The sequence below is a fragment of the Molothrus ater genome, chromosome 3 (assembly GCF_012460135.2).
Source record: "Molothrus ater isolate BHLD 08-10-18 breed brown headed cowbird chromosome 3, BPBGC_Mater_1.1, whole genome shotgun sequence".
In the NCBI taxonomy this organism is placed as follows: domain Eukaryota; kingdom Metazoa; phylum Chordata; class Aves; order Passeriformes; family Icteridae; genus Molothrus; species Molothrus ater.
In genome coordinates this window covers 84,239,654-84,263,153 of record NC_050480.2, presented here as the reverse complement: position 1 = coordinate 84,263,153, position 23,500 = coordinate 84,239,654, and the positions used below count along the sequence as shown (strand labels likewise).

General features: G+C 38.2%; 1 protein-coding gene across 22 annotated transcripts in view; it reads right to left on the bottom strand.

The window, feature by feature from the left end:
- Positions 1 to 23,500, bottom strand: part of DLGAP2 (DLG associated protein 2) — a 455,914-nt gene that overhangs the window by 71,035 nt on the left and 361,379 nt on the right. For all 22 annotated transcript variants that reach the window (XM_036380773.2, XM_054514363.1, XM_036380774.2 and 19 more), the window contains one exon: positions 14,959 to 16,028. In XM_036380773.2, the coding sequence (XP_036236666.1) occupies positions 14,959 to 16,028 (1,070 nt within the window). The remainder of the gene's footprint in view (positions 1 to 14,958; positions 16,029 to 23,500) is intronic.

Genomic DNA, 23,500 nt, shown 5'->3' with positions numbered 1-23,500 from the left:
CAATGCTTATGATTAAACACAGCCTGTCTCTGCCAGTATTGCCTTTTTTTTTTTTTTTAATATTTAATCTTCCAAGGTGCTGAGTCCTCTGGCTCTAATCCAGAAACATACTTATGCATTTAATTTGTTTTAAGGATACAGGCAACTCTCTGTAATGCATTATAAGGACTCACAGTTAAAAAGTAGGATGTGACAGAGTTCATCAGTGACCAAGGCAGATGCCCTTGGCAGCATCAAATCCTTTACCAACATTATTATTCCATCTATATTATGCAGCTTAATGTCTTTATTTACTAATATACTATAAGTCTGAAATCTCAATTAGACATATATTTAATACTTTCTGCAAAGCAGGATGTCAAATACAGATTTTCAAGTCAAACATATTTGAAATCTTCTATAGACAGAGTTCACTGTGGAGCTGAAGCAAATGCTCCCATTGGTTTCAGCATTCTTGGAGACTGGGTTTAAAGAATTAACACAATCTGCTTGCCAACTATGGCCCTTTCAAGACAGATGAATTAGCCCTGCACACCAGGTGAACAGAGCTGGGGCTTTGAGTCCTAAAAAGGGATTAAAGGAGAAAAGAAGTTTTAAAAGGGGGCGAACAAGTAAAAATAGAGATATTAAATTTAAAAGCCCAAGCTTAAGAAAGAAAAAAGAAAAAAAGATGGAAGATGAAGTCAGGTAAGAAGAGATTAAATAGATCGCACATATCAGAAAAATGTTAGAGATAACTGTCAGAGAAAAAGAAAGTCATGTTCTTATACAAAATAATAGGACAGAGCATGAATCTAAGTGAAATATGGTGGCATCACACAAAGAAACAAACTTTTCACATTATTGAGCTTTGGATGGTGAAAGGAAGTCTTGAAAATCTTCCCAAACTTGAAGCCTGTAAGTGTGATACATCGTTCTCATTTCTTTTCTCAGACCTAATATGTATAAGATTAATGTTGCAGGAATGTTTTTTATGATTCTATGAGACCTAAAAGATAATTTACATGTAGTCATAGTAGTCATAGCCAGTCGCTTAAAATACTAAATATATATACATTAAATTCAGCATTTAATTTTTTTAATATACAGCTGACAACTCTAACAGCTGTAAAAATCTGAATTAGAGAGCTATTTTATTACTTGATATCATACAAACATGCTCTTATTTTAAATAGTCTTTATTAAATGTATGTCAGCATAGCTAAAGCCAAAATCCAAATGCCAGAAAAGCAGTTACTGGCATCTACATAGGCCCACTACAAGGTGTACTGTTAAATTTTCACTACTAAAGCTGAATTATCATGTCTTAATATTATTTTCAAAAAAATCCCCTCATAACTTTTTCACAGAATGATTAGGCTTCAGAATGATTTAGGCTTCAAACTTCTTTCCTTCTTTTCACTTCAAAGATAATTAAATGGAAAGTTTAAAAAGACACTGATCAATAACCTTTTACTTACTCAAATGCAGAAAATTATTACTTTCTCAACTTTATTTTGTCTGAAATTCCATGTTCAAATAACTAGATAAGGACTGGATTTAAATGAGTACAACACAGGCTTATTTGTTGATTGAAGTTGCAATCTTATTTTAAAAGATAGAAATGACTGATTTTGTACATTAAAGTATCTAAAAAATTAAACTTCTTCACTGTGATAAGGACAAACCTTACAGTTATGTGCATTACTGGTTCTGTTGATTGCATTTCTTTTGCTGTCTGTATTCATAAGTTATAGGAATTCACACAACAGCTAAAGACCAAAGCTAAAAACCCAAGAAGTCCTGCTCCACTGTGGTGTGATGTGCTCATGGTACACAGGGCAACAAGAATCCCTTTCAGACCAATTCATTGGCTATCACAGAAGCATTTATGGTTGTTACAACATTATTCAAAATTAAATTATATGGGTTTTGTTGGTTTGTGGGGTTTTTTTTTGTCCTTAAGCCATTCAAAGGAGCACAATACAATGAATGCAGTGAAAATGCTTCTGGAACCTGGAGAGGAAGTTTGACCATGTGTTCCCTCAGAAGGTTTCATCCAGAGTTTTGGAGAACAGCTATAGTCTTTTTGCCATCTTCAAAATAAAAAAGAAAAAAATAAAGAAAAAGAAAGGACACTTGACATTGTTTTTCTTCATGGACTGAGAATAGAAGCAGAATTTGAGTCCCAGTTCAGCCTAGCTCTTCATTTATTTGAACTGATAGGTTAAGTACTTGGAAACATCTTTCAAAATCCAGGCTATCTCAAACCCCAACACAGCTTTCAAGAAAAGCAAAAGCATTATGTAAGTCAGGAAAGATTTTCATTTTGAGATATTAGCAAAAACAATTAACATCATGTACGAGGGTGATTAAATATACATCTTCCAAAATATGGAAAGGGCTTTGCAACCTGCAGAAATTCTACCTTACAATAGTTCCAAGCCCCTGAAATTCCCATCTGCAGGGCTTGCAGCTGCTAATTTGGAATAATTACTCTAATTATCTTCTTACATACCGTGATGATGCTGATATTTATAATGTCTAAAAAGACCTTCCTTCTGTTCTAAATGTTAACATGAATCCTTGTATATGTAGTTTCTATCCACAGAGGAGTTATACTGCATATTACCATATGAATTTCCTTTTGCAAGAACAACTGGCTGACAAGGCCTGGCTGCTGATGGTTATGACTGTTACAGAGAATGATGAGTCTCCTTCATAAGTGTCATTCACTGTTGCTGTAAGGAGCACCAGGTTCAGAAAATTTGAAATCTTTCAATTGTCCATCTACTGATTCATTTTGACACCTTACATTAATCACCTAGGGTCGATTTTAATAAAGCACTTGATACCTAACACTACATGTTATGAAGCTGAACTGAGAGTGAATTCCAGAACCTTAGGAAGGATCCTAAATTCCCCATAAAGGCATTAGGAGAGTTAGTTCCTGCAAAGTAACATAAAGAAAGTCCATCTAGTTAGCAATCAGAATGTAGAGCACAAAGAAAAATCTCTAATAGTTCTCCTTTCTTGGACTTACAGTATCTGATTACAGGCAGCAGAAAGGCCTTCTCTTATTTCCCTGTCAGATCCTAAAATAATCTTCTGCAGAAAAGAGGTGGGGTTTTTCTTGGTTGTTTGTTGTTTTTTGGTGGTTGTTTGTTTTTTTTTTCCAAGGTAGCCTTATGTTTTCCTTCTATGATGAAAAAGCTGTGGAAGTGGAAGACTTTCTTGGCCTCCTTCTAATCAATGATGTTTGGAGAGCTCTCCTCCTCTTTTTGTCACTCCCAGCATTTTCATGAAGCCCTCACAGATTGCCTGGGGAGGGCTGGTTAGGAGAGAGGGACTCCATTTACATAAAAGGGTGTGATGCAGGTTTGTGATCAGGGATTTACCCGAAAACAGGGAGCTTAGTTATAGCCCCTAGGTCAAGCACTCATGTGAATTTTATGTAAAAGAGCGTTTGGATAAAACTTTTACAGCCTCTTAACAAAGCAAGAAGTACCTATGCTCCAAACTGATGTACATCCTGCTGCTGAGAATGCAATTCACGGAACTGAGAAGATGGTGTTTGACCTTCTATAGGCTACAGAAGAAACCGAGCTGTCATCTTCACAGTGGGTATTTCAGAAACTTTGTTAATATAAAAATAAATTTCCTTGCTTTAGATAAAATGTTGCTATCCTTGTTCCTTGTTAGAAGTTCATATCTTAAAATACCCCTTACTACTAATTTTTTAGCTAAATACCTAGATTGTCACATGACCAGTTAATGGCCGCAAAAGTTATGATTTCTGAATTTTATTTTAAATCTTATTTCTATCTCCCTTTTATAGAAGCAATACACATTTGTTTGAGTTCTTATTTTTCTCTTTTATTATTTTATATGTTTTATGCTGTGTTGTAATTTGATTTAAATGGACTGATGACCAGGTAAGCTGCTGAATCACCATCCCTGGGTGTATTTTAAAGATGTGTAGATGTGGTGCTTAGGGACATGGTTTAGTGGCACACTGGGCAGTGCTGACTTAACAACTGGACTCAATAGCCCTAAAGATAATTTCCAATCTAAATGATTCTATGTTTCTATTCTTCCTGTTGAGCGTACTGATTGTGCTCAGACCAGATTTGACAGAAGAAGGATTTTGGACCCTTAACTGGATTTCAGCTGTGTGTCTGTCTCCTGATTCTCAGGAAGAAAAAACCAGCATGTTGTCAGGGAAAACAGGGATGGATTTGACAAAACTACAGAACAAACTAGAAATCATGGTATTACTGAGGTTGGAAGGGACTCTGGAGGTCTCTAGTGCAGCCTTCTGCCCGAAGTATGGCCAGGTACAGCAGCTTGCCCAGAACTGCTACGAAGATGGTGAAGGACCTTCAGGGGAAGCTGTATGAGGAGAGGCTGAGGTCTGCTCAGCCTGGAGGAAACTGAGGGGAGAACTCACTGCAGTTAGAACTGCCTGTGAGGGGAAGAGGAGGGGCAGACTCTGATCTCTTCTCTGTGGTGCCCAGTGACAGGACCCAAGGGAATGGCCTGGAGTTGTGTCGGGGGAGGTTTAAGTTGGATATCAGGAAAAAGTTCTTCACCCAGAGCGTGGTTAGGCACTGGAACAGGCTCCCCAGGGAAGTGGTCACAGCACTAAGCCTGACAGAGCTCAAGGAGCATTTGGACAGTGTCCTTGAGCACATGGTGTGACTCTTGGGAATGGTGCTGTGCAGGGCCAGGAGATGGACCCAATGATCCTTGTGGGTCCCTACCAGCTCAGGATATTCAGTGATAATTTGACTGTGTCCAACTGGGTTTAGAATATTTCCAAAGATGAAGACTCCACAACCTCTCTAGACAACCTGTCCCAATGTTTCACTACACTCAGGGGGAAAAAGCTTTTCCCTATACCTTATGAGAAATAGGCAATCTAGGGCCCCTAAAACTAATTCTAGGAGTGTGAACATCTAATCTTGTAGCTAAGAAATACTGATGACAAAACTGGAAGAAACAATGAAATGTTCATTCTTCTGGACTTTGATCACTGTTAATTTGATTTTTTTAAGTTTATTTCAGTTTAGGGTTTAGCTAAAACAGTCAAAATGGCAACAGCCATTGACATTTCAAAACAGACCTGCTCCCATTGTTCCATCCACTTCTATGGCATTTGCTCACAGCTCCCACAATTTTAAAGTTGTTCCACAGCTAAACTGCTGATCTGCTTAAAACTGCTGATTACTTCACTATATAAAAGCCCCTAAATAAAGGGCTTCAGCTGAGGGAGATGACTATCACTTCTTCATAATTCTCATTCCCAAAGGTTAAAGTGAGGATTACCTACCTCACAGGAGTTCTGTGAAATTTAATTAGCACGCAGATATAAAATTAATGGAAATATTGATTTTTACCTAAATCTTATTTTAGTAATACAAATTTCACATTTTACTAGAAGCACAAGCTGAAGTCTGCACATGAAGTGGCACTATGCATGATGTGAAGAAGGATAAGATATGAAACACTCTGTTGGAGACAAATAATTTTTGTAATTTTATGCTTTCTCAGCCTGGTCAAGAAGATGACACAATCTGAAATGCAGGTAAGAGGTTTTCTCCTAAATCATGTCTTCAAGAGCCTCATAAAAAACAGCCTCTGTGCACAGCTGCAAGTAGATGAAAGTAAATGACAATCTTGCAGAGCAGACAGAGATGATTTTTTGCATTAGCAGAAAATTTCCTTGATCCTACAGTGGGAGATGGGAGCTGGACCTCCTATGTTTTCAACAATTTCAGTCAAGAAGGAACACCAAGCAATTACAAGAATATTTTTCTGAGGTTAATGGCACTAAGACATTCCCCTGTTTACTGGCTGTGGACTCTAGACCCTGTTGCTCAGGATTTTTGCAGGAAGGAAGAGTGCAGTATCTGAAAAGAGAAGTTTGTTTCCTCAGTAGCTAATCTTGTGTCTACAACTCACCACAATTCTTGTGCACATTTTTGACGAGTTTCTTCTGTGTGGCTTTTTTTTTTAATGTGCTGATTCATTGTGCAAGGAACATGAATTATGCAATGAAGTCATTGAAAAGTCTCTACAAAACATGCCAGGGACTCCTCCTCACCACTAACAATGTTATTCTTCATAATTAGCTTTAATTTTCACATGCCACCCTCTACTCCTTGAACTTCTTGACAGCTCAGAAGCACAGAGAGTTCTTGCAGCATTCCCAAAGGTGAGTTGACACTGTCCATCAAGGCAGGAGCTAATTTGAGAAAACAGGAGTAATCTTTCCAGCCATTCTCTCCAGGCTTTGCTCTGAACAGCCACAGTGTTACAGAAAGAGGAAGGAAATAATATAGATCCCAAACAATTCATGCTTTACATTGGGTTGAAAACAACTTGACTTCAGGAATTTGGGATTTGGTAATAATCTGGACACTCATGCAGACCACAAACATACTATTCCAGCTGGGAGATGTTCAAAGAGGAAAATCATTGTCAGCATTATTTATTACCTAATTTTATTCTCTCATGGGGAGTTCCAAGCAAACTGCACTAAGCAATCTTTGAAGGAAAGATTTCTGTCCAATGTACTAAAATTGCTTCTGTGTTTTCTAAAGAACTGTGCTCTTTTCAGTTTAATAGTGTTTTATAACTCATATCTCACAAGCGATTAAAAACAAAATTTAAAAAATAACAAACAAAAGAACCCCCGAACCAAAACCAGCAATAACAACAAAAAAGAACCAGCACTATGTTTCCCAATTGGTTCTCCAGCAACTATGTGAATTATAATTGGAGGATGGCTGAATACTGTAATTGGTGTGAGGACTTTGTGGCTTTGTTTATACTGCATGGATGAAAGTGGGCCAAATTCCTGCCCCATTACCATCTGTGCTTATATTGATGGCACAGATCCTTGCAGTTCAGCCACCTGGAAATCCTCTGCTGTGTTGTTGGGTCTCTTTGGGACCCTCAGGACTCTGCTGTTTTGACATGGTGGAGCAAGGTGCAGTGAGACAGCAGTCATGAGCTTGTCCACACTGTGGGTGATTTTAGCCTGCTAAGCTCACTGAGATCTTGTGCCAGAGCTTTATTATAAGGTGAAATTTGTACTTACATGAGAATCTGTTTATAGTCTTTCAATCTAAGAGACAAAACCAGCAGAGTTTCAACCAAGAAACCTGTGTTTCAATTGGCTGTGTATTTCCTTTGGTGTGTGATCAAGGACACTGTGGTCAGCTCAAGCCACTTTAAAATTATATTACCATTAACCTCAGTGGAGCAGGTTTTCCTTAAGCAATATTCAGGTTTTTAAGCAATGCTAGTAATGGTCAAATGACCTGGAGTGCTCCCTGAAAAATAACCCTACAACAGTAATTAGGATAAGTAAAGATAAATGTTCAGCTGAGCTGGTGAGTTGCTCCAACTCACTGTGCTGCTGCACAGCCATAAGAACTTGGGAGAGAGAAGGATGCAAATGGTGTGGTGACTGCCATGGGGCTGGGCAAACACAGGTCACTAAAGACCCACAGTCTTGCCTGGAGGTCTCTGCCCTGCAGCACTTCACCCCCATGCTGTGGAGGAATCTTTACCTCTGAAAAATGTGTCTACCAGGTACACACCCTGGCCTGTGCTAAGTGCTGAACCAAGAGTGCTCAGGAGGGAGTTTAGGAAAAAATTGGCTAGCTTGGATGAAAAAAATGCCTGAGACCTGCTGAGCCACGTAAGAGTACTGAGGATCAGAATGCAGTGCCAAGGAAACCATCCTGACACCGTGTAATTTGATAGAATAGATGTAGCACAAGGTAGCAATTATTGTACTAAGGGAAATTCACAGAAACATCAAAGATCACAACTTGGAACTTTGCATGCAGGCCACAAGCAGCTTTCCTGACAAGGAAGGGAGTTTGCACCCAGAGTTTGTTTTCCTATGTCTTTGTCTTTTTGGGCCAGCTCATAGTTGCATTTTCCTCTAAATCTTTTTCTATAAATTGAATAAAATGCAAATTCTGCTAAAACCAAGCATCAAAAGGCCAAAGACCTAAACAGAATTGCAGCCTGTCTCTTACTACAGGTGAAAAGGAATACACCTGGAACACAGCTGCCAGCTGGGCTGCATGACTGACAGGCACCAGATGAGGCCCAGGGAACCACAACATCAGCAACAGAAGCTGACTAAAAGCTTTTCTGAGTTGGGCAAGATGCTGCAGAGTATTCAAGGTTACAGAAGTATAAAATAAGAGGAAAAAAATGCCCCTAAAAATAAGAAAAGGAGAGGTGCTCCCAACAAACTTACAATGCACAACACCTCTGAAACCAGAGGCTAAGGAGCAAGGTCTGCACTTTGCAGAGCTATTATAAGGCTAAACCTAAGGATGAACCTAAAAGGCAGCATATGCAGGGCTGACTCAGAAAGTGGCCTGTGGTAAACCACATCTTATTTAATGAAGCAAGAAATTTTATAACTTTTTTTTCAGTTCGTTACAGGTCTACTACTGAAAAGCTAGTGCATGTCTTTAAAACATAAATATTTTAAAGGCTATTTAACAGCTGTATTTGCCTCTCATCATTTTTTTCTGATTTTAACTAAAAATTGACATAATGTTTTGAATGGTTAAGTCCAGATGACTGCAATTATCTAGCTTCCAGAGCAAAATGAGTATTTTTCTCCTTCCTATCTACTGTGTAATGCTTAACTATCTACATACTTTTCAAAAAGTGTTTCCCTACCAAAGTACCAGGAAATTTGTCCATATGGACAATAAGCTATTTAAACACATTTGCAATTCTACTTTAAAAAAGAAACTTTAAGCACAGCATTGTAAGATGGCCAAACCCAGAAAAAACAAACAAAAAAACCCCAAAGCAACATTTGTGAACACTTCACCATTTTTACAGTCATATCCTTGCAGGAAGAATGGCATGGACTGCTCTAGAGAGGAGCTGGGTCTGCCCTAGGCAGCCAGCCTGTGGCCTAGGAGAGGGTGCAGTCATTGCAGCCCCAAGTGCAGTCTCCTCTGACAGATGGCCTGAGTGTAGGTAACAGTGAGTTACTCCTGCATGAAAACTTCTTCAGAACCAGTGACACCTTTGAGTAACAACTGCAAAGGTCAGCCTTCAGATTCAGCGAAGTGAACATTGAGAAACGATTTGGCAACACATTTCTAACATCATAAAGGAGGAAAACTCCTCCTGATTAAAGGGCAGTGGGATCACGGCCTCCCTTTTCTACTCATAGCTTTGACACTTCCACAGTAACAGGGACATGTTCTGGCAGCTTTAAGAAAATACTAACTCTGAAATCTTTCTACTCTTGTTTAGAAAAAAGTTTCAGTAATTAATTTTATCCAATAGGAGGATCCTAGGACATGGTCATGGAAGCAGTGTCCTGTATCACTGATTAACACAGTAATTCAAGATACCAGTGATTTAAGACAGCTGTTAGGGCAGAGCTTTGCTTTACAATATCATTGATTGAATGTATTTCCCCCTTAGGGGCGTTTAAGTATTCTAGGATTTGTGATACACAAACCCATCAGCATTCTGTAAATATAGGGAAGTGTAGGATTTACTACTCCTTTTTATTTAATGCTCCACAAGATATTGCAGGCTGACATTAACCCTGTGAATGAACTGTAGGGCAAAAAACTGTCCCTTTATTTCCCTTATTGTTTGGGCACTACCTGTTTGTCTTGCACACCTCCACTGCTGACTGGGAGGGCATAGGGGTGGCTGAGACATCCTTGTCTCAGCCTGTAGAAAACCAAATGTTACAGCATTTGTCCATGCTGATCTAGGATGCAGACTGCCCTGCTACCCTACTGTCTATACTAGCTTTTCCTGCTGTGAAAACAACCCAGTTAATTCTTCAGTAGTGGCTGGTCATAAATCATTGTGAAGGCAGCGCGGGTGATGGCGATTTGGATGTGAGTATCAAAACTCTGCTAGCTCTGGCTAGCTCCAGAGTGTGCACTCACTGCTAGAGGATTGGATGTAGTTTCTGTAGCTCATGCTTGGGTTTTATGTCAAGCAAGCACATACAATCAAGTTTCACAAAGATGAAGTGCTGAGAAAAGTGCATTGAGTTCAAATCCCTCCTTGCAAACCAGAGGGAGAGTACAAAGCAGTCGTGTGCCTCACAAGGGCAGTGGTTTAATTTGTGGGAATCTGTACCGCCACCAGCAGAGTTCCTGAGAAAATGTAACTGAGGGCTTAAGGCCTATTTATCCATTAACTTGTCCTCAAAGGTTTTCTCCATGTAGCCTTAACTTAAACCAGCAAAGAGCCTTGTTGAAACCCCTGCTTTTTTCTTTTTCTTTTTACAAGAGGCCAACTGTGCTTTTCTTTCATTCTGTGGAGTACACAGCTGACATTATTATCCACATGCTTAGCAGTGCCTCTGCTGTAACCGATGACGCTCGCTCTTAACTGCACTAGGAAGACAGGAGTGGGTTGAAGCCATTTTTAGAACAAGATGCTATTTCCTTTTTTAGTGCTGACTCATTCACTGTACCTTGTGGTATGTTTACCCCAATTGCTTGCTGCTTTGGAGGCTGTTGAATGAGGAAGGAATATTAATCAATGACACATTGCACTGTGCTCCAGATCTACAGTGATGGTGAGTGTGATGCCCTCGCCTATCTTTTGGCTCTACTGTTGGAATTATTTTTCTTTAACTAGAATTCAAAGTTATTTCAGTTCTGGAAACTGTGACTCTTTTGTGCACATCCTTTCAGCACAGTTATCTAGTTCATATCCTTTTTTTTTCTGATAAAAATCTTTGCTCTTTGCTAGTACTCACATCAGAGTGGAATTAATCAAAGTCATTGCACTGTACACATGTGAACCCTAATTAGCCAAAACAGCTGATGAAGACAGAGGAGATCTCACAGCTCATTTATCTTCTTCTTAACATATTTTGTATTAAAATTAAAATGACTTGGAAAACAGTAGCAGCTACTATGGCTAAAACTATAAAAAGTGTGCATTATTGCACGTGTGTTTTACTTGGGCTGTTTTGCTGCTGAGTGAGGTGGCAAAGTGTTTGTTGCCCAGAAATGCATTGAAATGCTCAATTTGTCTGCATTCAAAATAGAAATTGAAGGCCCATACACAGTAACTGCAGCAAATCATTTACAAGATACGGTGTGCTAAATGCTGTTAGTGTACAATTACAAATGGTACTCCTCTGCTCTTGAGGTGATAATTGGTCAACTGATTGACATTACAGCCCTCCCAAATGAGTTTCTCACTCTTCCCTTCTCCCTTGTTCCTGTGTGTTTCCATCACCTCCACTGTAGAAGGAGTGAAGCAAATCTGATCTGGGTTTTAAATGATAAAAATAATCACTATTTTATACAGCTTTGTTTCAAATAATTTAATTCTCTCAAACCATCCACTTTAGGACTAGATGACCACCCATGCTTGAAAAAGGCATGCTGACTGAATCACTTCTGACTTACAGCACCACACTCCCAGTCCAAGGAGATGCCTTAGCTGCAAGGACTCTGTGTGGAGAAGGAAATGCAAAACCCTAAAAGAGGAGCCAGAGATTAAACTTGGAGATTTATCAGGTTAAAGAAATACTTGCTTTCAACTCTAGGACATGACTGAAGCATATAAAGAGGAGACAACTTCAAAATCCCTTGTCTTATCTCCTTTTCCCAGGCATTTGTTAATTTGCTAGTAGCTTCCTTCTTAGAAAGAAAATTCCTATACTCACTCTTCAGAGTTTCAGTTTGAAGGAAAAGAAGCTCAGTAATTATGACAGAAGACAAAGTGGAAGCTCAGAAACATAAGACAGTAAACAAAGTCTATAGCACAGGTCTAAGACTGCCATGGCTTTTCAGTTTGAGATTCTGCATATCAAAAGTCTCAGTGGAAAACAGAAGTAGAAATATTTCATGCAGATACTGAAAAAATAATAGGAAGAAAACCAATAGATAGAGAAGTGAGGTGGCTACTGAGAAACCTCATATAACTAGGTAGTAGAACAAAAGTAAAAAAAAGGTAGTAGAAAAAAATTTAAAAAAAGATAATAATATATAAATATAGACATTAACTTTTTGTTATTCAGAGGTATGCTTACATATTTGTTTCTTCATTGAAGGACTGTGTTTTCAAAGCTTTATTTTAAAAAGAGTTAAAAATATATAGCTAACATCAGTCAGGACATGTATTTAATACCACTTTAAAAACAGAGACCCTGTGAAAGGCCTTGGGGTTTTATGCTAATCTGTTCACTTTTGCACCTCAGGGAAATCTGCTGCTGCACATCAGCTTCATAATCCCCTGAATTCTCATTGCCATCTACTTTGGAGCAAGGCAGTAAACTCTCCTGGGTAGGGATTCTGACACGTTTCTCTACTTTTCTCAGTTTCTGAACCTATTGATTATTTTTATCCAATCATTATTCAGTGATGTTGCTTACACTGCCATAAGAAAAGTTAAATATCCCTCCTCAGTTTTGCAGATAAAGCAATTGAAGTGTTCAGAGATTAAAAAATTACATTTCCTGGGTTAGAGAGAAAGTTCCTGGCAGAGATAATAATGGGACATATTTCTGATCTTAATGATTACATTGTGACAGCCCAACATCCCTCAAAGCAGAAGTTTCAAAACCAAGCAATTAGTTATTTCATTGTCAGAATAGAATCCCCTCAATTTGTTTGCTGACCTTGGGCAGTGAATAAGCCAGCCACTCAGTCTGAGGGATATCTATGCTCCAAATGGCATATTCTGATATGATGAAACCTATGTTTTATTTTAATATTTTATAATGAGAATATTTCTGTTATAGAATTCCTTGTATTAGTGCTTTGGACACAAGTATAGATTCCTTGTGGTAGTAACTGAACACTTGAATTGCAACATATTTCCATTATAGGATCTCTGTGAATAGGGAATGGATACTGTCCCATTTTTAAAGGGTCTTAAAAACAAAGATCACAAAGTCTCTGTGCAGCAAAAATTTGAATTCACATCTCATCTCCTAGATTTTAAGCTGGATAAGCCTTCCTAATTACTGAAAGAAAATTCCTTTCTGTAGTTATCCTAATTCACAAAAAGCATAAAAAATGGCTATAAAGAAGTGTGCTTTTCCAACCCCTAGGCCTGTCACTGGGCTTGATCTAAAGCTTAGTGATAACCAAGTTGCTTTGTGAGCTCAGTCTTTCACATTCACTTGAGGATGCTGATAAAAGTTGGGAGTAAGGAGAAGGCAAATGAAAATTAAAAATTGATAGCTTCTGCAAAGGCAAATGAGACGTAGGAGTGGAGGGATGGGGAAGAAGAAACGATGAAACATGATTCAGAAGGAAAGCACTATACCCAAAAGAGTAATAGAGGAACCTGAGATTTCAGGGTAGAAGTATGGAATGGGAAGGAAAAATCTAATCTTATCTAAACTTCTCTGTAGTGTCACAGCTGTACGCATGGTTTCAGAACACAGACAGAATGGAAGTCTCTGCACATGACGCACTTCCAGCTCTGGCTCGTTGAGTTAGATCAAAAACTTCTAGGGAAGTGCAGTCTATTTTACATACATGAGAATGTACTTGGATATGATAAAATACCACAGCTGTCAGTCTAGATTGGAATCAATTTGCATGGTAATGCTCTGAGGGCTGCAATTTATTTTCTTTTCTCTGCAATCAGAAACTTTCCCTGTTTCAGTGGGGAGGATTGATCCTGGATATCTGCGTATGCATTTGAAAAGATCTGGCTCTTCCAGTTTGACTCATCACTATTGGATACCTATAGCTCTGAGAGGAGAGAGTTCTGCACAGAAGTACAGTCATTTCTGCAGGGCCCAGAGAAACTGAAAATCTCATAATACATAGATCTGGACTAGAGATTTCCCCATGTTAATATGAGAATTGGTGAAGTTCTGGAGAAAGAGGAGTTCCTTAAGAAGAAATAGAAGAGAACGTACTCAGAACAATGTGGGCTGTGCAGGTTATCCTTAGTATAAATTATTAAAGGCATATTTGTATACTACATTTTTTTCTGGTGATAAAGCCAGCTGAAGAAGTTATCCTCTGAGGTACTCTCTCCTTTCTGCTCTGCACTCACTACAGTTCTCTGTATAATCTGATGTGCTTATGTCACTTGTGATGGGACTATGCTGGATGTAGGTCAGGTAAATTATTCAAATATCTAAAAATAGTATTTTGGAAAGTAGTTTTTAAACCCATGTCACTCTATGATCCAGATCATTTTGCAGCATGGTAAACAGTTACATTAGCGTGACTTTGGAGTGGCAAAGGGCATCAAGCAGGAGGTATTAAAATTTAAATGTAGGAGAAAGTGGGAGCTTCTTTGTTGCTGCAAGAGAGCACATGTGCAGAACACCATCAAAACCAGTCTGAGGCCCAGGCCTGAAATATCTCTCTCCCTGAGGTACCCATGTATCTTTTAACACAGATGTTGTTATAGTATGGTTTCAAAAGAGACTCAGTTCTATATGATCCTGGGTGATCCAATCATTAAAAAGAAATATGTGAGTCATTACCACCAGAACAAAGCAATTTGGTACACCAGTAAATCCATTCATCTGTTACTTACAAAAACATGGAGAAAAGGAATAAAAGAACACAAAAATTGGATTCCCCACAGCCTGTTTTTAAAATCACGCATTCATGGATGTATTTGAAACACTCTTTCTAGCTCCCAGACTGCTGAGAGTACTGCTCCCTTTTTAGTGTGATATATATATATTTCATCAAGGTGTTCAGTATGAATTCCAAAGATGAAAACACATCTACTGACCTGAAACAAATTTCTATCACTCCTGTTTTATAGTTTTTAATCTGTGGTCTATAAACAAAGACAAAAGCCAGAGATTTCTCACTTCAATGGAATATCTGATATCTGCATTAGGAGAGCCGTACAGAAATTCTTTGAGAGGTACCTTTGTATATTTTTTATGATGACTATGGCATATACTGTGATGCTCTTTTCATTAAAATCTCAAGAAAATCTTCCTCTTACCTGAAGGTAATGGCACGGCCTCAAAGAAGGTTTGATTTCCTGATGAACCAGAGGCTTATCTAAGTTCAGTGATGATTTGCGATAAGCTTCTTTAGCCTGACTTACTGTAAGCGTGGACCAAGAACTCCTTTTCATGTATTTACTGTCAGGGGTCATTGGTAGCCCTTCACAAGCCGAACACTTCACATCATTGTTACTTTTGGAAGTCTTCAATGAGAGATCCCCAAAATGCCCCTGGAGTGCCTCAGGATAGCAATGGGATATATGATCTGCATGGTGCCTATTTACCACACTAGGGGTTCGGTAAGTGCTATCGCTGTCCAAATTATCATCAGAGCTCCACCAGCTACTCATTCCAGATTTATGCTTGCCTTCTGGTTTTCGCTCCTTACTTTTACTCCTTTTGCTATGCTTGGAATGGTGCCCATGATGATGATCATCCCCTCGACTGTCTCCCTTTGTTCCATTAACATTTCCCTTGGATGATCCTTCCAGAGAATGAGATTTAGTAAAAAGTTTCTGGACGGAATGAACGAGATGGCGAATCCTGCCCGGGCTCTCGCTGCGCTGCTCCGCAGCTGTTGAGGTCCGCTGGTACTGTAAAGTATGAAACCCATCCCGGTGAAGAGGAAGCTGTTTCTCAAACTGGTCCAAAAGATTTGCAGGAATACGGTTAATCTTAGGGTTACCGTGAGACATGGCGCAGTCGTCTCTGGAGTCGTAATGTGAGCTGTAGTGCATTCTGGGGAAAGTGCTACTGGACATGTGATCGCCCATTACCATGGGCATCATCATGCACTCAGAATGAATGGAGCTGCGGGGGGAGCAACGGTGGTGGTCCAGCGGGCAGCTCTCCGTGGGGCTGAGGAGATACGACGGCCTTGGCTCCTGCCCATGGTGGATAAGGTCGTGGGTATGTTCACAATCTTCAGGGGATGCTAAGCCACAAGTATGAGCTGAACATAACTGTGGTTGATTGCGACTACCAGATAATCCTTTCATATTCCTCGGAGCAGGAGAGTATCTTTCTTCATTGAAGTGCTGAGAAGGCGACCATGAGTACTGCTGGTCTGTCATGAGAACACATAAAACCTGTGTTATGTGTCTGATTAAAAGATCAACTTGAAAATTCCAAGTATATTGAAAAACTAAGCATTTTTTCTCTGTGACCTTGGTGGAAAGTCTCACCATTCATGAAATTGATTCCACCATTTAAAAACTGATTAAAATTGTTCACTATGAGTAAATTATGGGGAGAATACAGCCTCCTTTCTCTTTGCAAAATCATATGCTACCAATTCTAGATGTTATGAAGCTATTAATTGTGTAAATTTACTCAAATTTAATGGATACATTCAAGTATTCAGTTTATTGTTTAATATTTATAGCTCATATGTCAAGCTTTGTGACTAATCATTTAAGTTACATGGGTCTAGTTTCTATTTTGGTGCTTTCACAGTTGGATATATTAAATGTATCCTTTTTACATGGAATCATTTTTGTACCATAAATTGAACTTCACTTTTTTCAATGAATCTCAGCTTCATGATCCTAAGTTCACTTTTCATAAGTACAAATAATAAACAGCAAGAAGAAAAAAATATGGATGTGCTGAAATGAAGCTAAATTTTTATATTGCTAAACAGTTTATCAATAAAAACTTTTTATGACTACACTACAAAATATTTACTTAATCACTCTAAGTTATTCCTAAAAAAAACCCAAATATATCTAGGTACAAGCTATGGGGTTTTATATACTTGATTACTTGTTCCTATGAATCATGTGCTCCAAGCTGTCATGATTGCTAAATAAGAGTAGCTTGTAAGCAAAGATTTTGATACTTAAGCCTTTGATTTTTTTCTCTCATGCAATTTCTTGCAGCTGTCAAATGTTACAAACAGAAAAATAAAAACAACCCCAGAAATACTTCAGTTTGACTTTCCCATTTACTTTCCCTCTTCAATTTCAGCTTATTTAAGAAACATTTCAATAGCAGACAAAGAGATAAGATGCAAGATAATCCTTTAGAGGATAAGACAGATGTGTAAGTGTTTATACAACCCAGTTAGCACAGCCTTTCTGCAAATTTGCTCTAAGAATCTAAATAATCTTGCACAGGTGGTTGATACAAGGAAGTTGCAGGTCTCAACCAGAATGGAAGCTAGAGAATATTTATTAACTGGACACTTGAAACCAGGCTGTAGAGATAAAACAGTAATTTACAGCACTTCGAACGGTTTCTAACCACATGACAAAGCTCTCCTAAATCATATTTCCACAGCTGGTGAGAAAATGCCTGGATATGGTCATGAAACAGATCAATACTCATATCTCTCTCCTAGTTTATTCAACTAATATGTCTTATATCATGATACCTTAACCTAAATGCTGTGTATTTCCTACTGTGGGAGATGTTTTTGATAATTTTATTACACCTTAATTTCAACAGAGTTGCACACAACGTTTTAAAATGAATGCAGCATTAAACTAATAAACAGTGAAGTATTCTTCAGCCTAGGCATAACGATGTCACACTGAAGTCAAAGATGGATTAATGGTACAAATGCCACCTCCATACTTTATTATGGCATCAAACTGATGGGTCTGTGCATGTGTCCTTTTCTGCTTCTATTTTGTTTTCCTGTCTGTTTCTTTTACTTAATTCTTGGCTATTATTACATTAAAATAAAATCTTATTACTGCTGATTGCCCAGTCTGTTGTCCTATTTAGGTTATAATACCTTGCAGAAATGTAGTTACAGGAAGGAAATATAACTATTTCTCTGAAATGACGTAATTGTGATTATAAACAGACATGGCAGTAAATTATAACAGTGCTTTGGAATTCAGCCACATAAAGTAGTCCTGTAATTAGTGGTACTTACCCAGGATATTACCAAACATTATCAGGGGAATAATAATGGACCATGTGCTGAATTTATTTAGTCTTTACTTTCCATAAAGGGTTCCCAAAGCACCTGACAGAGATTACTACTGTAGTTCTTACAAACCCACAAGATTGATAGACTGAAGAAGTTTTTTTTTACTGTGAGGGTGGTAAAACACTGGAAGAGGTTGATCTCATCGAAGATGTCCCTGCCTATTACAGGGAGGTTGGATTAGATGACCTTTAAAGGTGCCTTCCAACCCAAGGAAGGTACTGTTCTTCTTTTACAGAAATAGGAAGTTGCAATATAGGAAATATTTTCCAAAGGGCTTATGGATTTTCTGATATTAATGTTCAGAGATGTGTGAGCCAGAGAGAGGTGGAAGGAAGCTCTTCTGTCACTCTAACAACATGAGAGTCAAGCCCAAGCCTTTTCATCACAATCTTGCACATCTACGAATGAATATCACTTGTACTATGCCTCACCAGTGTATTTAGACCAAAAAAAAAAAGAAAAAAAAGAAAAAAAAAAAAAGAAAAAAAAATTGGGCACAGCAGAAACCCAGAATGAAAGAAAGAGAATAAGAAACTAATTTTAAAGGAAGATTCTTGAGCACAGAATTGCTAGTCCCTGGTGATTTGTTTAGGCCTCATGCAACATCAAACATAACCCAGAAGGCTTCAAATATTTTTGTCCTGTTACATCCCTAGGAATATGAGACGTGATGATTTGGCTGCACTGCAATGGATAATCTAACAACAGCTTTTCTGTCCCTCATGACTCCCTGTGATTCCAGCTCATTTTGCAACTATAGAAAAATACCCTTTTCTGTATGTTGCTTTCACATAGCATGCTTTCATATAGAATTTTATGTGCTACATGGAATGTCTGAATTATTTTTATTTGAAACACAGTAGCTGGAAACTGCTATAGGCATTTATTAAGCATAATCAAAATGATTAAAACATGAATTAAGAAGTTGATGTTTTCCAGAAGTAATTGCCCCCTCTTAACTCTGTCACAGAGAGTAACTAAACTAGATAAACTCCCAAATTACTTATATGTGCATCATTTAAATTTATCACTCTAATTAGGTTTGTCAATCTAGGATATCAAACTTGTTCTTTATCCAGACACAAGTAGTTTTTCATGCAAATATTTTGAAAAATCTTCAGAATTTTGAAATACAATATATAAATTTATCAAGTAATTTGTGCTTTGTATTATTCAGTCAACTTTCTTCAGGAGACTGAAGTGCTTGAAAAAACAGTTGAGCTGTGGCTGAATGAATTACTGTGTGGTACCAGAGCAGTGTAATTGCCCATGTGCTAACTTTTAGCCTGCCAAGAAAAATGTTCTAGCTTAAAATTCAATTAAGCTAACATGCTTTTCTAGAATTTGTAAGGGGCTAAAAGTATGTCTATGGTCAATGACCACAGCACAAATGATTCATAAAAATTCATAAAGCTACAGCAATTATTTTCTCAATCCTTTCAAAAGAAATTTAATATTTTGTTATAATTAAATTGTTTCATATTTGATAGATCAGATAATGACAAATTGGACTGAAGTTTTAGTCTATAATTTGAAGTTTGTTTTTTTTACAGCAGCTCTTATGTTTACTCTGGGCAATCACTCTAAAAACATAAAATGCCACCATCAGAACTAAAGAGCTAAAGGGAGACAGAAGAAGAAATAAACATAACCCAAAGCAGACAAAGAGATAAAGGAATAGCAGCAGAGAAAAATATATTATATGAGAGCATAGGAATGGCTTTTTTTGGATTTCATCAGAGCAAAATGGAATCTTCCAACTAACTTCAATGAATAGTCAGATAGCAATTAAAGACTGGGGTTGGGGGTGGACCTAGAACAAGACAAGGGCTGCTATGTTAAAGAATCCAGTAATTCCAAAACACTGAAAATCCCTTAAAGCTCTTCTTTTTCAGAGACTACTGTACAGATATGTCAACCTTTAACCTCAGCAGATGGAAGGATTTCTGTATCCCTTCCTATCTCTTTCAAGTCTTTCCCTGTTATGCCATTCTGTGTCCTGCTTTTCTTTTCCTCCTCTTTTCAGTCCTGGACTTTCTGAGAGTTGTTCTCTTGCTCCAAGCAGACATTGGTTTGCCTGTGTTTGGGATCTGGCCACTATTTTTAGATCATCCAAGATTTTTCCTTGCACTAGTCAGTATCAAGGAAAGAAAGATAGATTCAAGGACCAAGAATAATATTTGAAATGACAAATTAGAATTGCTATTAACATTCTAGGTTAGAAGGCTAAAACCCTCTAAGTAGAAAACATAAGAGCTGTGCATTTCTAGAGTTCCTGGAACACTGCTCTTGGCTAAAGAGCATCAATAGAAAAACACAGAAACATCTCTGACAATCAAAAGAAGTGCTTGTCCCCACAAATCTTTTTGTGTGTTGCATATTAGAAGCAAGATTTCAAGGTGTGATAGTACTCTCTGGAACTACTAAATGATGCCTGATTTTTTTTCTTACTTATCTTTCTATTGAGAAATTAATTTCAATGGCTTTAACTGTGTAAGTCTGTCAGTAAACTGCTTTCCCATCTGAAACATCTGTGCTGTTTTCATTGGAGAAGGAACTGTTCTTCTGCTTAGTGTAACCAGGAAAATGCACTGCTGAAAAGAGATACCTAATCCAGCTTTCAAAAAGTGATAGTAGACAAAAACAGATTGCTGCATCTTGCTGTTTCACATAGTTGAATCGGTGTTGAAATGCATTATGAAAAATATATCCTCACAACATAACTATAACTAATAAAAAATGAAATATTGGGAAAATGGGCATATTAATTAACTAAGTAGACATTAAACATGAAAATGCATAATTAAATGTTTTAGCTGCAAAAATGTCTGTCCAAGGTCTGCATTAAGTAGTATTATATGAGTACTGTTTCCTCATTAACTTGTTACCATATTTTTCTCTGTTCTATACTAGCCTTGAAAATGAATATTTACAGGGATTGAGAAGAGTGACTAATCGGCCAAATGCAAGGAAGTCCTGGAAATGCAAATGCCTTAAGCTTCTGCTATGGTCTCATGAGATTTCCAATCTATTTATGTAGCACAACATCTGGCATAAAATTTACATAAAATTGCAAAGATTGAGTGACCATCTTCCAGATTTAGAAAATGATTTGTATTTTTGGTGATGTGTGTGCTCTTCATGCAGTGTGTTGACCTTTTGGTGAGTTCCTACATAACTACTCAGACTGCTTACTTGAAATATTGAACATTGAGTGGCATCCCCTCAGAGACAAGGTTTATTGGTTCTTGTAGTACTGCTGCCACAAGGTACTTCATGCCCCCAGTCTGCACAGCCAAAGGAAAGAAGTAGGTGGCTCTGAGGACCTAAAGCCGAGCACCAAAATGCCCAAAGCTGTCAAACAGCACATGTGCCGCATGCGGATGCTTGGTTTGTTCCGACACATAAACCTGAAAAACAAATGCTTCTCTATTCAGAATCCTGGGCACTGTGTGGCAGGCATATATGGCTGCTGCCACTAGCAGTGTAAACAGAGCTGGAGGGTGTGTCCAGCCCATACAGTTCAACCCTTGCCATCACAGTTTCATACTAGGGAAATAGGAACTGATATGTAGGTATGATTTCAGGAACAACACCAGCCAAAGATCCTTACAAATACGCAGTCTGAATGTGGTTTTATTTTTTGAGTGAGAAACTGGCATGATTCTTCTGAAGCCTGAACTGTGTGTCCAAAAATGACAGATGAATACTACCCTTCATGTACATATTTTTCTCTGCTGACTATGGCAAAGGTTGTGGCTGACAAGCTCCAGTGCAGAAACCTACATCAAAAATGCATAAGTTTAGGTGATCTGAAGCACATGGATACTTCTAAACCATGGCAAATGTTTTAACAGCCCAAGCTAGTTCAGTGGAACCATATGACAAGTAATGACCAAGGGTAAGATGGTTTTTATAACTCCAATGTTAGATAAAAATGGACATTCAAATTGTATTTAAGACAGCATTGGAGTCCAGAACATACAAAATTGGAGCAACGTCAGAAAACCCAAAGGGGGAAGTAAGGACCATGTGGAATGCTGCAATTTATTCACTAGTCAGTTTTGAGCACTGTTACACAGGTGTCTGCATGTGGAACAAATATTTGATAGCACCAAATCCTATTGTTCAGCCCAACAGTTTTCCATGTCAATCCATCTTTCAAATAAAGATTAGTAAACTGACAGTCCAACATCTCAAGGCATTTATTTCTGAGATAAATAAGCATGATAAGAGAAAAGGGTATATAATAAAAGGAGCGCAAAATAATAGTGGATGAGCAAGAATGGAACCTTGGAGATGGTGAACAGGCTGGTGGGGGACTCAAAGCACAATATACTGGGAAGAAGGAAAGTACAGAACGGTGATAACTGGGAAAAGCTCTGACCAGGGACAAGGTAAAGCCAGGTTACAACACTGACTGCCTGGTGTGGAGAACAGGGCATGCTATATGTGAAAATGAAGAAATGTGGATACAGTATCTGAGGAATGAAGACATCTCACATCTTCTGGATAGAAAAATCAGCCCTTGGACTGTATGGAGAGGATGAAAGTCACAGTGTTGTGCCCATGCCATGAAAAAGGACAGAACAGAAATCCATGAGAGGTAATACGGGATTTTTATAATTCTCCAGGATTTGGAGTGGAGCAATGCAGGGAGTCCTCAGGATGGTGCAAAATTAATTCCCATTGGTTTGAAGGGTGTGATATCTTGGTACCAAGGAGTATGCAGCACACAGGCCTTCACAGTGCTTTTCAAGTTTGAAGGATGTTGCCTTTATTCACCTTTCAACAGTGCTGTGACACAGGGAAGGCCACAAAATGATTTACGACTAATATTTTTTCACAGAATCTGTATGATCAGCGAAGTTCTGGAAAAAATATAATGTAGCAGAACTAGACTGACCTAAAATAACTGACACGTCAGCTTATTTTCTGTAAAAATCCAGCTCTACAGAGTCAACCAGGGCTTCACTATGTGAATATCAATGAACAATTGGTTTTAATGCTTCCAAATACAGAGCAGAAATGCTACCCCAACACCATTAAACTTCCTTTGTTCCTTATTGTGCTTGTCTTTATGGATTTTCTATCCTAAAGGATAAAATTTTGCTGCTTGCAGTTATTAAGTCATGAGACAATCCATTTCCCTCGTGGTCATAAAACTGCCACTATTTTCTCAGCAATTAAAGGTAGCCAAAGTAATTGCAGGGTACAACGCAAAGACATACACAGAAATCTATGCACAGCTCTGGAAGTACAAGGGAAATCCTTGTCATGTTGATAGCAGTAGCAAATCTCCCATTAACTTCATGGGGCCAGGATTAGTTGTAAACATTTGCTGAGAAAGTTCTTGGTCATTTTACCTATGACACCTGTGTTACTCAAGGTAGATCATCTCTAATCAAGGCTGCATTTTGCAGAATGCACAATTTGTGCTGACTAGAATAAATGTGTTAGAAACCTGCAAGGGTTCCCTGTCAGAAAGATGATGGCGTGGAAGGGTGAAACTGGTTTTCTGAAATATTGCCTGTGATAGCATATTTGCCAAAATTTAATCCCAAGGATACAAACACTTGGACCAACTATTCAGCTGG